The 14,878-nt window shown below is 40.9% G+C and overlaps 1 protein-coding gene across 3 annotated transcripts in view; it reads right to left on the minus strand.

Annotated features, from left to right (window-relative positions):
* The window catches only part of bod1l1 (biorientation of chromosomes in cell division 1-like 1), an 87,756-nt gene that overhangs the window by 25,050 nt on the left and 47,828 nt on the right, over positions 1–14,878 (minus strand). For all 3 annotated transcript variants that reach the window (XR_015073388.1, XM_085965895.1, XM_085965886.1), the window contains exons 5-9: positions 12,935–13,099; positions 9,277–9,431; positions 8,020–8,164; positions 7,083–7,233; positions 5,660–5,753 (exon numbers count right to left, since the gene is read on the minus strand). Coding sequence is in view for 2 of the 3 variants with exons in the window: in XM_085965895.1 (XP_085822021.1) it covers positions 5,660–5,753; positions 7,083–7,233; positions 8,020–8,164; positions 9,277–9,431; positions 12,935–13,099 (710 nt within the window). In the remaining variant the exon portion in view is untranslated. The remainder of the gene's footprint in view (positions 1–5,659; positions 5,754–7,082; positions 7,234–8,019; positions 8,165–9,276; positions 9,432–12,934; positions 13,100–14,878) is intronic.

Consider the following 14,878-nt stretch of genomic DNA (forward strand, 5'->3'; position numbering starts at 1 on the left):
CCTCGCCCCTCCCTATCGTTAATCTCCTCCAGCCCCACAACCCACAGATATCAGTGCTCCTCAAATTATGGCCCTTTGAGCATCCCTGATTTTAATCACTCAACCATTGGTGGCCGTGCCTTCAGCTGCCAAGGCCCCAAGCTCTGGAATCCCCTCCCTAAACCTCTCCGCCTCTCTTTCCTCCTTTAAGACGCTCCTTAAAACTTACCTCTTTGACCAAACTTTCGGTCATTTGTCCTAATTTCTCCTTATATTGCTGTCAAATGGTGTCAAATGCTCCTTGTGAAGCACCTTTTACTAGGTTAAAGGCGCTATATAAATACAAGTTATTGCTGCTATGTTAGAAATATAAAAACAGATTGCAAGATCTTTTACAAGCATGTAAAAAGGAAGAGATTAGCAAAAGTAAATGCAAGTCCCTTATAGGCAGAGAGAAGAGAAATTATAATGGGGAATAAGGAAATGGCAGAGAGATTAAACAAATATTTTGTATCCGTCTTCATAGTTGAGGACACAAAGAATATACCAGAAACAGTGGGGAACCAAGGGTCTAATGAGAGTGAGGAACTTAAAGTAATTAATATTAGTAAAGAAAAAGTACCTGAGAAATTAATGGGACTAAAAGCCGACAAATCCCCTGGACCTGATGGCCTACATTCCAGGGTTCTAAAAGAGGTGGCTGCAGAGATAGTGGATGCATTGGTTGTGATCTTCCAAAATTCCCCAGATTCTGGAATGCTCCAAGTGGATTGGCAGGTAGCAAATGTAACACTGCTATTCAACAAAGGAGGGAGAGAGAAAACAGAACTACGGGCTAATTAGCCTGACATCAGTCATCAGGAAAATGTTGGAGATCCATTATTAAGGAAGTGGTAACAGGGCATGTAGAAAATCATAATATGATTAGCCAGAGTCAACATGAAAGGGAAATCGTGTTTAACAAATCTATTGGGCCGTATTTTGCGACCCCTATGGGCACGTACGAGGTGCGCAGGGGCTGCCAAGTGCCGGGTTTAGGCATGCGAAGCGCATGCGCTGAAACCCGGCACTTGGGATCTGTCAAGAATCTTCTTGACAGATCCTCCACATACCCAGGAAAAGGGCCTCTGCGGGTGGAGAGTTGTGCTATTTGCCCAACTTCCGCCCGCTGAAAGGCCGTGGAATTCTTATGCCTGGTAAAAGTAGGCGTAAGGCCTGCTTTTACCAGCATAAGAATTTTAAAAAATAGAAAAATAAAATGTTATCACTCACTTATACATTAAAAACCCTGTCCAATAAGGTAAAATTTTTTTTTTTAAAGTCATTCCCATTCATACTTATGACAATTCCGTACGTACAGAACTCGCATAAGTATGAATGGGGATTCCTTTCTTTCATTGGTTGAGCTGGGCGCCGTGATCCCGGGGCGCTTGCAAACCACATGTGCCCCTGGGATGCATGGGCCTCTATGCATTTCTACCAGGAGGCGCCCAGGATCGTAAGCCTCCGTATCCCGCGGACCACAAGGTAAATGCGTAGATTTTTTTATGATTGGTGTCATCTGCCTGCGGGAAGCCTCCGATCGCAAATTCAAGCCTATTAGTTTTTTGAGGATGTAACTAGCAGGGTAGATAAAGGGGAACCAGTGGATGTAATATATTTGGATTTTCAAAAGGCATTCAATAAAGGTGCCAAACGAAAAGTTGTTACACAAGATAAGGGCACATGGGGTTGGAGGTAATGGGCCAGAAATTCGGGTCCAAATGCGTGAGTACGGTCTGGGTACTCACGCATCTGGCCGGTGGAAATGCCAGCGTTCAGCATGCACAGTGCATGCGGGGAACGCCGGCATTTCCAGTCCTCTGAACGAAGGGGTTCAGAGGCACAGCGCGTGCGACTGCACAGGCAGCGCTTGCACAGTGAACTTCGTCGATTTCATTCATGGATTCAGTGAGGGTAAGTCCTTACAAGTTACACTTGAAAAAAGCATGTGTAAAGTTGTTCCAAGGCTGCGGAGGAAGATATATTTTATCGTGGAGCTTCTGAAAGGCAATATTTTTGTTTGGGAAAGGGAGGGAAGTTATTTTAAGAAATTTTAAGTAAGTTTTAAAGTTTAAATTTTTTTTTTTTTTTTAAAAAAACGGGTTTTCGGAACGGTAGGTAGAAGGAGCAATTGTGGCTGTGTGAATTGAATGTGAAAATGAGTGTTCTAAAATGAGTAATGTAACATTTCCAGCACTTTTAAGAAAGAAACTTTTCATCAGTAATAAGTAATTATGTATGTATGTCCGCATATATTCCGTTACGTATATGTATGTATGTTTTATATTCCTTTACTTATGTGTATGAATGTATGTTTTTAATTATGATTTTCCAATAAGTTACTTTCTCTGAAAGTCATAATTAAATAATACATTCATACACATAAGTAAAGGAATATATACATAACACGCAAAGGAATATATACAGACATACATACTTTCAGAAGCTCCACGATAAGAAATATCTTCCTCCGCAGCCTCTGGAGCAACTGTACCCATGCTTTTTTCATGTGTAAGTTGTAAGGACTTGACCTCACTGAAAGCATGAATGAAAGCGGCAAATTTTACTGCGCACGCGCTGCCTGTGCAGTCGCACGCGTTCTGCCTCTGAACCCCTTCGTTCAGAGGACAGGAAATGCCGGTTTTCCCCGCATGCGCTGTGCACGCTGAAAACCGGCATTTCCTCCGGCCAGACGCGTAAGTACCCCGACCGTACTCGCGCATTTGGAAGGGAATTACTGGGCCAACATTTTACGTCAATAAAATGAAAAATTTAACAATTGCACGATTTGCCCCCTCGCATCTGCGACTGAGGGTCCAAGGAGGTGCATTGCGCAAGAGGTCATCGTCGTACGTATCCTCACACTGTTCCCTTTCGGGAACTGTATGAAGTGGTGGAAGGATTTATGGCCGTGATTAACGCTCATTCCGTGACCGTAACCATCTTTGAACCAGCCATTAGGGTGGTTAGTCCTATGGCGTGAGGGTTTTACGGGCACCCACAACCCATCTGGGGGGGGGGGCCACCCACACCCACGGACGCAAGTATCCCGCTGGATGTCCACCCAGAATTTATAGTTGGAGCTCCGACTCCACTTGCCGGGACTGTCTGGAGTGGGGTTCGAAACCCTACTCCTTCTGGCCCAGCGGCGGGGATGCTTACTGCTACGCAAAAGGCCCACTCCGCACAAAAGGTGACACCCATACGTTTCCTGCGCCTTTTCCCTCCCCGTGACTGGAGCCCTATGCTGCCACTTGAAAGACCAAGCTATCATCTGCCCTTTTTGCGGCGCCTTTGACTTCTCATTACCAATAATGAGCAGACGCTGCGCCTCCACCTCCTTGAGGAGATTGCTGAGGTCATCATCAGTTCAATTGTGAGTTCTTTTAATGCCGTGAATTGTGCTCATTCCAGCCATTTCACGTTGCTAATCGGATTGGGCCTTTGGCATAGTGGTAGGATCCCCGCCGCTGGGCCAGATCAGGGTAGGGTTTCGAACCCCGCTCCAGACAGTCCCGGCAAGTGGAGTCGGAGCTCCGGCTCTAAATTCTGGGTTGACATCCAGTGGGATATTTGCGTCCGTGGGTGTGGGTGGCCCCCCCTCCTTGTATAGCTTGTGGGAGCCCGTAAAACCCTCCCGCCATAGGACTAACCGCCCTAATGGCTGGTTCAAAGATGGTTACGGTCACGGAATGAGCGTTAATCATGGCCATAAATCCTTCCACCACTTCATACAGTTCCCCAAAGGGAACAGTGTGAAGACACGTATGACGACGACATTGCTAAATAAATAAATGGAATTTAAAAAATTCTTTTGGGCTTTTAAAAGTCTTTAAATTGCTTTAATTCTGTTTAAAACTACTTCAGATTCTTCAAAATAATGTAAACGTTTTTAAAAGTTACCAAAATCTTCAAAAAACTACCAAAAACCTATTTAAACTGCTGCTTTGCATGTAAAAATGCTTAGCAGCTTGTCAGAAACATTGGGGGCGTGTCCTGTTAAACTGAGACCTCAAGGGGCGTGTCTCAGTTGCACAGCGCGCTACAGGCTTCGCGCTGGCTGCACTCCTGGGCGGCGTGACGTCATACGCTGCCCGGGATTCTTCTTTTTCAAAATCGAATTCCAGGCGTCCTTGGAGGTCAACGGCCAGCGCGTCGGGTAAGTGCATATCGGGGCCTTGTACGTGCGGCAAGCCCCCGATCTGAATTTCTGGCCCAATATATTAGCATAGATAAGAGGATTGGTTAAAGGACAGAAATAGGAATAAACGGATCATTTTCAGGTTGGCAGGCTGTTACTAGTGGGGTGCCGCAAGGATCAGGGCTGGGGCCTCAGTTATTTACAATTTATATGAATGACTTGGATGAAGGGGCCGAGTACAATGTATCCAAGTTTGCGGACGATGCAAAACTAGGTGGGAAAGTAAGCTGTGAGGACACAAAGTCTGTAAAGGGATGTAGACAGGTTAAGTGAGTGGGCAAGAAAGTGGCAGATGGAGTATAATGTGGGGAAATGAGGTTATTCACTTTGGCAGGAATGGAAAAACAGAATATTTGTTAAATGGTGAGAAACTATTAAACGTTGGTGTTGAGGGATTTGGGTGTCCTCGTACACGAAACACAAAGTTAACATGCAGGTACAGCAAGCAATTAGGAAAGTAAATGGTATGTTGGCCTTTATTGTAAGGAGGTTGGAGTACAAGAGTAAGGAAGTCTTGCTGCAATTGTACAGGACTACGGTGAGACCACACCTAGAGTACAGTGTACAATTTTGGTCTCCGTACCTAAAGAAGGATATACTTGTCTTGGAGGCAGTGCAACAAAGGTTCACTAGATTGATTCCTGGGATAAGAGGGTTTTCCTATGAGGAGAGATTGAGCAGATTAGGCCTATATTTCCGTGGAGTTTAGAAGAATCAAAGGTGATCTCATTGAAACATACAATATTCTGAGAGGGCTTGACAGGGTTTATGCTTAGAGGTTGTTTCCTTTGGCTGGAGTGTCTAGAACTAGGGGGCACAGTCTCAGGATAAGGGGTCAGCCATTTAGGACTGAGATAAGGAGAATTTTTTTCACAGAGGGTTGTGATCTTTGGAATTCTCTACCCCAGAGCGCTGTGCTTAGTCGGCGAGTCTCAGTCGGCTGCAATCAATAAGAATTTTGGACTCTAAGGAAATCAAGGGATATGGGGATAGGGTGGGAATGGTGGTGCAGGCTCAAGGGACCGCATGGCCGACTCCTGCTCCTATTTCTTATGTTCTTAAATTATATACAAATGAGACACTTCAAGTGATATCCTTGGAAAGGTACCTAAAATTAAGATTCAAATATATATTTATCAATTTACAGCGAAATTTACTCCATTTTGAGTACCAACATAATATTTTATCCTTTTAGGTTCTATCAAAATCAATTTCTATATTGTTAATGAAACAAGTTTTCCCTCCATTTAACAAGTAGTACTGGGTATATGCTCCTTGATAAGAGAAATAGTATTAAAAATTTAATTTGAGCTAAAATTATTTTATAATTGCTATTCGCTGTACATTAGAAGAAAACTGGTTATTTCTTATCTGCTACTGTAAATGAATATGCAGCAAACTCTAGTAAGCTGAAAGGACAGTTTTTAAATTATCTACCTCAGTTTTAATCTGTGTCTCTTGAAGTTCTTCTGGCTGTTCACGCTTCCTTTTTCGATCTTCGTGGTGCAAAGCTACTTCCTCTGATACAGTTCTGAAAAATATGGATAATAAAGTGGACTATAAAAACATGGCCCCCATACATGTAAAAATTTCATTATTCTGTTATTTTCCAATATAAAGTATTACAATAGCAAACTTAAATTTCTATATGAAGAATGCATCCAAAACCAGGGCACATTGACCACAGCACATGTGAATGATGGGACATGGGTTTTGTATCTGCAGTCCCCAACACCACTGAGCTGTCAATCTTAGTTACATCAATGTGGAAGATTTGTTGCAGGCCACTCTTAAACATCTAGCACCCAGCCGAAGAACAAACAAACATGCTTGGCTGCCCTCCCTCAACTTCAGTTGGAGCGTTGCCTAGGAATGCCAGAAAAAAATGACATTAAAACAGATGATATACATCATTACAAAAAAATTTCAAAAATATACAGTACTCAGATTCTCTTTTCAGCCAAAGATAGTATGTGGCCAAGGGAGACAAGAGATCGAGGAATGAGAGTCAAATAAACATGCAAAACAAGTTCCGTTCTGCCATTTTATTTTTAAAACCTAGAAGTCTATTTAAAAAAAAAATCTAAATGTTTAACACTACATGGCAATTAAAAAAAGTCTCATCAGTATTAGACCATAACAGTAAATTGGAAGAGGGTTAGTAAATCAATATAAATAAAAAGCAAAGAATTGCAGATGCTGGATATCAAACAAAAAATAGGAAATGCTGGAAACACTTGGCAGCTCAGCAAGTGTCTATGGAGAGATTCAATGAGTTAGTGTTTCAGGTGTGTATGCTTCTCACAGCTTCAGGAAGTTTGGAGATCTCAGCAGCAGACTTTTTAAAGCCATTTCAGTGCACAGTGGAAAAACTGCATTACAGTAACAATGTTGTGCAGATGCAAGGAGCAACTTAATACTGTAATTCTTGAACTACTAAATTATACATTTAAATAATTCCCAAACTAAAAATTAAACCTTTTCCAATTTTACTTCTGCCCTCACCAGCGGCCAATCTGTGATCTATTTTTACTATTTTAACTTTATATTTCTAACTAGAATTCTGCATTCTTACCAGCCTTTCCTTTGTGCCTCCAATACTCCATGTTGCCTAGTGGCGTGATTTACATCTTTAAAAGCTAGTCTCTGATCAGTTTAAAGCCCAATTCAGAGACTTTTTTTTTTAAAAAGAGGGACAATGTCGTTTGACCTAATTATTGGTATGCCCTGGTCAAACCTTTTGACTTTTTACCAACTATGTCTAAGCATTCGATGAGCCGTTTTATCAGCTGCCTAAGAAAATATAATTTACCTAAACAAGTTCACTCATAGGCAGTGTTAGAAGAATTAATAATTATACCTTGAATCTCCTTTTCTTTTTCTTCTTAACGCTACTTTTTTCTCCAAGACTTTTTGTTCTTTCAAGGTTGCTTTGTTTACTTTTGAAATTAGGGCTGTTGGTTGTTGCATTTTCCTTGAATTCATTTTAACATCTGAATTACTGTTAATACCTGAAATAAAAATTAAGGTAGAGAGGCGTATAAAAAATAATTAAGATTCAATCTTCAGGCATTTTAAAGAAATAAGCCTCACTAAGATCTTGCATCACAAAATTTAACATTTATGCAGGCATAAATATTGACATTGAAGAATCACAAATGAAAAGGACCAAATCCTAGTTCTTAGCTTATAAAATCTCACATTTGCTTTTCAGCTAAGAGCATGCAAATCCATTGCCTAATTCCATTTAAAAGAAAAGCTCTAAACATTCTAAAATATCCTGTTTGCACAGGCTTATGATTGGTGGAATTGGACAAACATCTACATGCCTAAGAGGAAAGCACCACTGACAAAGGAATAATCTGTTCAAACTAACAGCATCAAGTAATGCAAATGATAACTAGCAAATCTCGATCGACAGGACAATAAATTGACATCCATACAGTTCTAAATAACCAGCACGGTCAGTATATGTTTTCAACACTGGAAGGGGCACTCAAACGTATTGCAAAACCTTCAGCCAGACTATTTGGGTTATTGGTTTCAGAAGTTGGTGTGTGGAGGGAATTCTCTAATAAGGGGGCAGGCAAATGGGTATGGGAAGGTGCACATTCTGGAGGAAGAGAAACCTTTCAAATCTGACCATATAGATTGTAACTTGGCTGAAAGCTTTATAGTTAGAAAAAACAAATTTAGACTTAATGGTTAGGGAACACGCTATACCCATTTAAAAATGTGATGGGGTAAATACATAGCAATTACCTCGCTTTGCAGCTTTGAACTCAAGACTTAACTACCTTTTTCCAGTGTTTGGAGATATTTTTCATCCCTCTGAGTCTCTTCTGGTGGTCTGCCTTTTTCAGTTTCCACATGTTTGTGCTTGTCCTCTACCCTTTCCCTGTTCCACTGCCGCCTGAGTAACCGTTCTGCTTTTTCTTTTGCCTATGTAAACAGATGGTAAAAGCATCACAACTTCACTGTGAAACCTTATACCTAGCATACCCGATACATAGCTATGTGTACAATAGCAAAATACTGTGGATGTTGGAAACCTGAAATAACAACAGAAAATGCTGGAAACACTCAGCAGGTCAGGCAGCATCCGCGGAGAGAAACAGAGTCAACGTTTCAGGTCTGTGACCTGATGAAGGGTCACAGACCTGAAACGTTAACTCTGTTTCTCTCTCCATGGATGATGCCTGACCTGCTGAGTGTTTCCAGCATTTTCTGTTGTTATTTTACATAGCTATGTGTGTTGGCTGTGAACTGCAAGCCAATTCTATTGTTCCCTCATCAAAACTCTGTTCATAACAGCACTTGTTACATGTTTGACGTCTGGTTTTTATTATCTTCTGTTTGGATATTTTGGTGCTTGCTTTTCAGAACAAAAGCTAAATATGATTCATACCTTGCACAGTAAGTAGACAGAACAATGCATTCTATTATGGATGGATATGGACTTGTATTCCATATTTGCAAAGGTGAAACTAATAATGCTGCTTCCTTGTGAGTGTGAAGCTCAACAATAAATTTGTTCTGAATTAAATATACCTGGTACGATTTAACGGGTTCCAGAAATTGTGATATTGGTATCAACAAACATCTATTTCAATCTTGGCTCTTTTACTTCAGTTTACACAATCCCAGATTAGCATCTAGGCATTCCTCTCCAAATATTTCTCAGTTATGCAACCAGAAATAGGTCACAGACCATGAGTGGAGTTCAAGAAGCTCATAACTGTCACCCAAACACAGATATTAAATTGCAATCCCTGGTATCAAAGAAACTGGCTCAGAGAATTATTAAACCTGGCAGTGCAAGAGTTGAATTACCATATGGATAAAATGGTAAATTAATGAAGTATTCTAGGTCTGCAATAAATTGAGCTCTCACATTGCCAGACCCAGTAATTTCGCCAAGCCAATTTCCTAATATACCAGTACCACAAAAATACAATACAAATGTCAAACATTTCTTGTAATTGTCCCATTCACTCCCCACCCTCAAATTCAAAGTCTAAACTTTTAAAGCAGTCACAGGAGTTCTAACTTACGATCGACTGCCGACGCTGAACTACAGTTTCTTCATCATCTGAATCACTATAGTACTTCGAATATAGAAACGGTTTGTGGACGTATGGATGTCGCCCAGGTTTCGTTTTGCCTTCCTTTTGCTCTTCCTCATTTGTTTCCAATTTGGTATCTTTTTCTAAATAAAAGTACAGGGTAATTATTTAATCAAAACCTGGCTTTTTCCTGCCAAAATACTTCCTGACCCCAGCAGTTTTTTAGTCCAATATACTGTACTCATAAGATGGGTGAAACAGCAAGCATCACTCTACTGTATTTTATTAGACTTTCACCTAATTTAACACATTCATCAGACTTTGTTTGAGTGGGTGAGCTGAAGACCGCGTGGTCCCTGCCTAATTTCATGTGTTCCCTAGCTGTTGACTTGTGATCTCAAGTCATTCATTTGCTTTTAACGCAACTTGAAACGACTTCTTCTCATATGCTGGACTAATTTCTGACAATGGCAGCTTTCTTATATGTGTGATTACTGATATAGCCTCTCTAAAATGCACTATGTTATTATGCCACAAGGTCTTTATTCAAGTACATTGATGCCACATTAAATTAAACTAGCACTATATAATGTGTAAATTGATTTTTTTTTAGTACAGTATGCTGCATTCTCAATATTCATGCCCTTTTGGTTTCCACTGACACAATTGTACATTCAACAGTCTGACTGTGCTTAAAGTTCACAACCAACTCAATAGATGGTTTTTGAGTGGAGAGAAACATTGTACATATGTATATAGTTAAAATTCATATAGTTTCACATTAAGCTTCTTAAATAAGTTTGTTATTGAAGACTTATATGTAACCTTTTTACTACAAGAAATACTGAAACATTGCCAGTTTATTTAGTCAATATCAAATGAGCAAAAATATTCCTTAATTGTGTATTTCACTGTTTATATAGTATTCTCCATCAAGAATTTTCTCAAATACCATGTTATATAGGGTTATAAAACTCTTATTTTCCTTTGAAAAAAACTCGGCAGAGGCAAGATGGGTCGAATGGCCGCCTTCTGAACTAAGGTTTCATGGGTAACAGCTCTTTTCCTATAAGGATCTTAATGCTCTAATGAATTGCGCCACAAAGTGATTGAATGATCGTCACACGGACATGTCTTAACAAGTTTTCAATGTCAATGGGAATCAGCTCTTTTCCTATAAGGATCTTAACATGAAGCAGTAACAGTAGGCTAGCTTCTCCATCAGGAGATGAGGAGCAATATGGCAAAGGGATAAAAGATCTTAAAAAAAATCTCCTGATGACTCAACAGGTTTACCCAGCAAGTATCTGAACCATGCAGACCAGAAGGTCCATGTTCAATCAGCAGTCTGTGATGGGTTAGTTTATCCAAGCCAAGGCAGCAAAAAGCCCACCACAAATGGACTCAAACCATCTAGGTTACAGACAGGAAGTTGGCCATGTTCTGCTCCTCACTTATCAGCGCCGTTGGTTTGACCTCTACACCTGTGGATATCAGATTAAGACAGAATCAGACTTGACTACGGGGGTCACCTGCTGGCTGCTATTGCCTCCCATACTCCGCTGTGCTCTATGGCCTCACTTGACCTCATCACTCCCCCTTGGCTCTGCTCCATCACCTTTTCTTTGGCCCTCATGGCCACTTCAATTATTTTTCAGCACCCCACTGCACTCTGAAGCCTTCTTCCCTTCCCCCATTGCTCCTAGCCTTGCTCTGCCACCTGTTCTTCAGCAATAAAGGGCACTTAATTTTTTTTCCCCTGCAGCCTGCTTCTGCCCTTCCACTCCCACTGTCCCAACAGAACAAATACACGGGGTGCAGGGCCCCAGTGCCCTGCAGCGCTGCAGTGAAAAATCAGCCTAAAATAAGACATGAATGGAGTCCCATACAAAGGTATGGTAGACAGACACAAGACTCATGCTGCCAAAAACACACCCAACAAAACACAGATGCAGGAATAAATCGAAGAAATGTCAGGAAATACACACTTTGCACAAACATGATCACAGACAAACAGGTCACAGGTCAAGATATACAAAGAAAATATCGCACCAGAAATACAACTTGAGACATAAGCAGAGAAGCAAAAGTAGAAATACAAGTCATACACAGGTGGAGAAATCAGAGGAAACAACATATGAAAAGACAGCACATAAATCTACACACCTATCAAAAACACAAATAAAGAACCCTATCAAAGATGTTCAGCAGAATAAAACACAATCAGATTATGAAGAGATCGCTTCAAAGAAAGATTAAAGAGAAATAACATCACAAACATGTAACCATTGCACTAAGAAATAAAGGTAAAGACAGATTAGGGACAAACGGAACACAGAGATAGACACAGACACAGGCAACAGATACAGACACATCAGAAGGGCAGAATCAGAGGCAGAAAGGTCAAGGAGATAGACGACGCACTGTGAGCAACAGGACGGGAGATCTATTAGCACTGGCTAAAAATAAACTTACAAACTAAAGAGCTACTTTGCAAAAACAACATTTTGGGCAGCTGTATCCCCCCAGCTAAATAATTTAAATTTTGCTTTTGTTTTCAATTAATGCTGTAAAGTCTCATTTCACTTCCACTGAGCAGCTGAATATGGCAATACTCTAGCTTCCAACTTATCATTACTATATAGGTTTGGTGATAATCAATAAAAATATAATTTCGAGAGCCTCCCCCTTAATTTTCTCACTTATTCCAAGAACCAAGGAAGCCAGATTTTTAAAAATTCTGAAGACAATTTAGACGAAGTATTTACTGGAGTTGATGACAAGAGAAATACTTCAGATATAAAATGTTCTACTTATTTATACCCCAAAGCCGTATTTTTCAAAGCAACCAGTAAGGGCTTCTAGATTTAAATTGTTTGCGATGCAACGTTTACTTAAAGACTCTCGTATTAGCAAAACTTTTCTGCTATTTTAACCCAAACGGTGAATTTAAGCACAAAGTGTGTAAGGCATTAAATGGCTTCTGCAACCTAAGTGAGATTACATAAAGTTATAACCAAAAATAACAGGAAAAACATTGTTATTGGGAGGAAGTAATAATTAAAAATAAAATAACAAAAGGTGGTAACACGAAAAATTTCTTACAGCAGATCATCAAGAACACAATAGCAGCTCCTTAACCGGAATTTACAGAATCTAACATGTTTTTAAAGTATTTTATAAGGAAACTTTTAAACCAGTATTGCAACCTCACTTCAATTTTATACAGTTATGTGAAACAACTTTCGTGCAATAAAAACAGAAAATGCTGGAAATATACAGCAGTACCATCAGCAAAGTCAGGTTATGGTTTGTGTAGTCCCTGTATCAAAACTGAAAAATACAAACAAAAGAACAGAGCAGAAAGAAACAAGATACTCCAATCATGACAGCAAGTTGTGACTAAAGCATCTATTATTTAACCCCTTGCTTATCTATTAATTTTCAGTTCTGAAGAAAGGTCTACAGCTAAAACATTAACTTTTGGAGGCAGGCTATCTAGAACCAGACACTAAATATGGAGTAAATTATCTCCTTACACTTATGCCATCATCCTTTGACTACACAGCCTAACATGTTTATCTTCATATATTGGCTCACATTAAATCATGCAAAAAAAACAGGTTATTGAAGACAGATGTAGTACCTTCTGAACTTTGTTCTTGGTCTTCTTCAGTGCTGTCAGAAGCTGGAACTTCACCCTCCTCCTCTTCATCATCATCCTCATCAAAAGAGGAAAGGTCACTGGTATGGACGGAACTAACGGTGATGTCGCTCAGGCCTTCAAAATCAGAATCCTCCAAAGAATATTCTAAAGAACGACAGTGCAGATCAGGGGTGGGCAATTATTTGGGTTGGAGGGCCACTTAACAAGTTTTAGTGATCTGTTCAGGGCCCCACACCAATGTCCCCCCTAAGATGCGCGGCTGCGCACCAATTGCGATATCCCGCACAGGCTGCTCACCAGCTCCTGCCACTGGAAAAGATGTTGCACGCGTGCGACCACGCAGCAAATTTAAAGGGACCGCACACAAAAAAAATTAGAGGGAACATTGCTTAAACATAAATTCAGATAGTCAGATACTATCTTAAATACACAAAATGCAGTGTAAAATAGCAAAATCTATTACTAAAAGAATGAAATGATTGATCAATTACACGTTGCACTGAAAGGCCTTCTTCCGTGTTGTAACGATTCTTTGATTTTAAGTCTACGTGGCTCGAGTCTGCGGGGCCTACGACGCGGGAGGTGTTCTCTTTATAGTGTGCTGAGTACGGGAGCCTGAGGCTTTGCCAGTTCTGAACTACAAACGCTTGCCATTACCTAGAGTCCTTGTGCTCTGGGATCCACTCCCGTGTCTAAGACGGCAATGAGAAATTGGCTGCCGTTGTACTCTGGGTACCGGGAAAGGAAAGATGCTCCTCTTTTTTTAGGTAGAGCGGGGTGAGGGCTGGGCTCGGGGAGCGGGCTGAGCGGCGGGCTCGGGGAGCGGGCCGAGGGCTGGAGAGGAAAGACGCAGTGCTGCTCTCTCTCCAGTAAAACTAAGGGTGGTCGAGATGAGCAGCTATGACTCAATGAGGAGGAGCCTCCAGTGCACAAGCGCCTCCACCAGCCAGCGAGGAGTGACGGATTTGGTGGGATTTTGAAAAGTGGTTCACGGAGCCAGAGCGGGAGAGAGCCACAGACAGATGTTAGGCCAGCTCAGAGCAACAAAAGGGAAGCAGATCTGCATCAGACATATAGCTGCAGTCGCAACAACTATTTTTTTTTTTTTTTTTTTTTATAAATTGCCCGGTTCAGGCCACAGTAACCCTGAGGGAGCTCTCCTCGGGGGGGCCCCCTCTTGCAAAACTCAGGTAAATTTGCAGCTCGAGCTCCAGCGGGCCAGAAAAAATGAACTGGCGGGCCGGAAATTGCCCGCGGGCCATATTCTGCCCACCCCCCGGTGTAGATTAACCTTTTAAGTACAAATAGCAGATCAAACAAAGAAAAATTCCAACAATGTGACATTTCATTTAGAAACCAGTTTCCAACAAAGTTAACTGTTTAGCTTTATATTTATCTTGTTCCATGTTTTATCTTTCTTATACAGACTTAGAAAAAAACATTAATCAAACAAAACACCTTCTAGAGAGACAGATTGTAGAGAATGTATTGTACTGGTGTTGCAAACAGTTAGTTTATTGTTCTGAACTACTAAATATTTTATAATATAGTACTTTATTAATTCTACAAAGTAACAGAGCTATTCATAGGATATTTAACATTAGGGTACGGCAGTTAAAAAACAAACAATGGAGGCAAACAGAGTAGAGAGTGAAGGAATGGCAGATACTAAACACATTGGCCCAGAAATTCGGGTCTCCACGGGTGAGTACGCATGGGGTACTCACCTGTAAGCCCAATGGAAATGCCGGTTTTGTGCATGCACTGCGCATGCGCGGGAAACCGGCACTTCTGTTCCCCTGAAAGAAGGGGATCAGAAGTCGAACGCGCGCGCAGAAGAGGCAGCGCGTGCGCATCGAACTTACGTTTTTTTTTGCAGGTTTTCCCAGGAAGGCAAGTCTCCAGAAGTTAGACATGTAAAAA

The sequence above is a fragment of the Somniosus microcephalus genome, chromosome 2 (genome assembly GCF_052327205.1).
Source record: "Somniosus microcephalus isolate GS21.2 chromosome 2, FLI_Smic_1.0, whole genome shotgun sequence".
Lineage (NCBI taxonomy): Eukaryota > Metazoa > Chordata > Chondrichthyes > Squaliformes > Somniosidae > Somniosus > Somniosus microcephalus.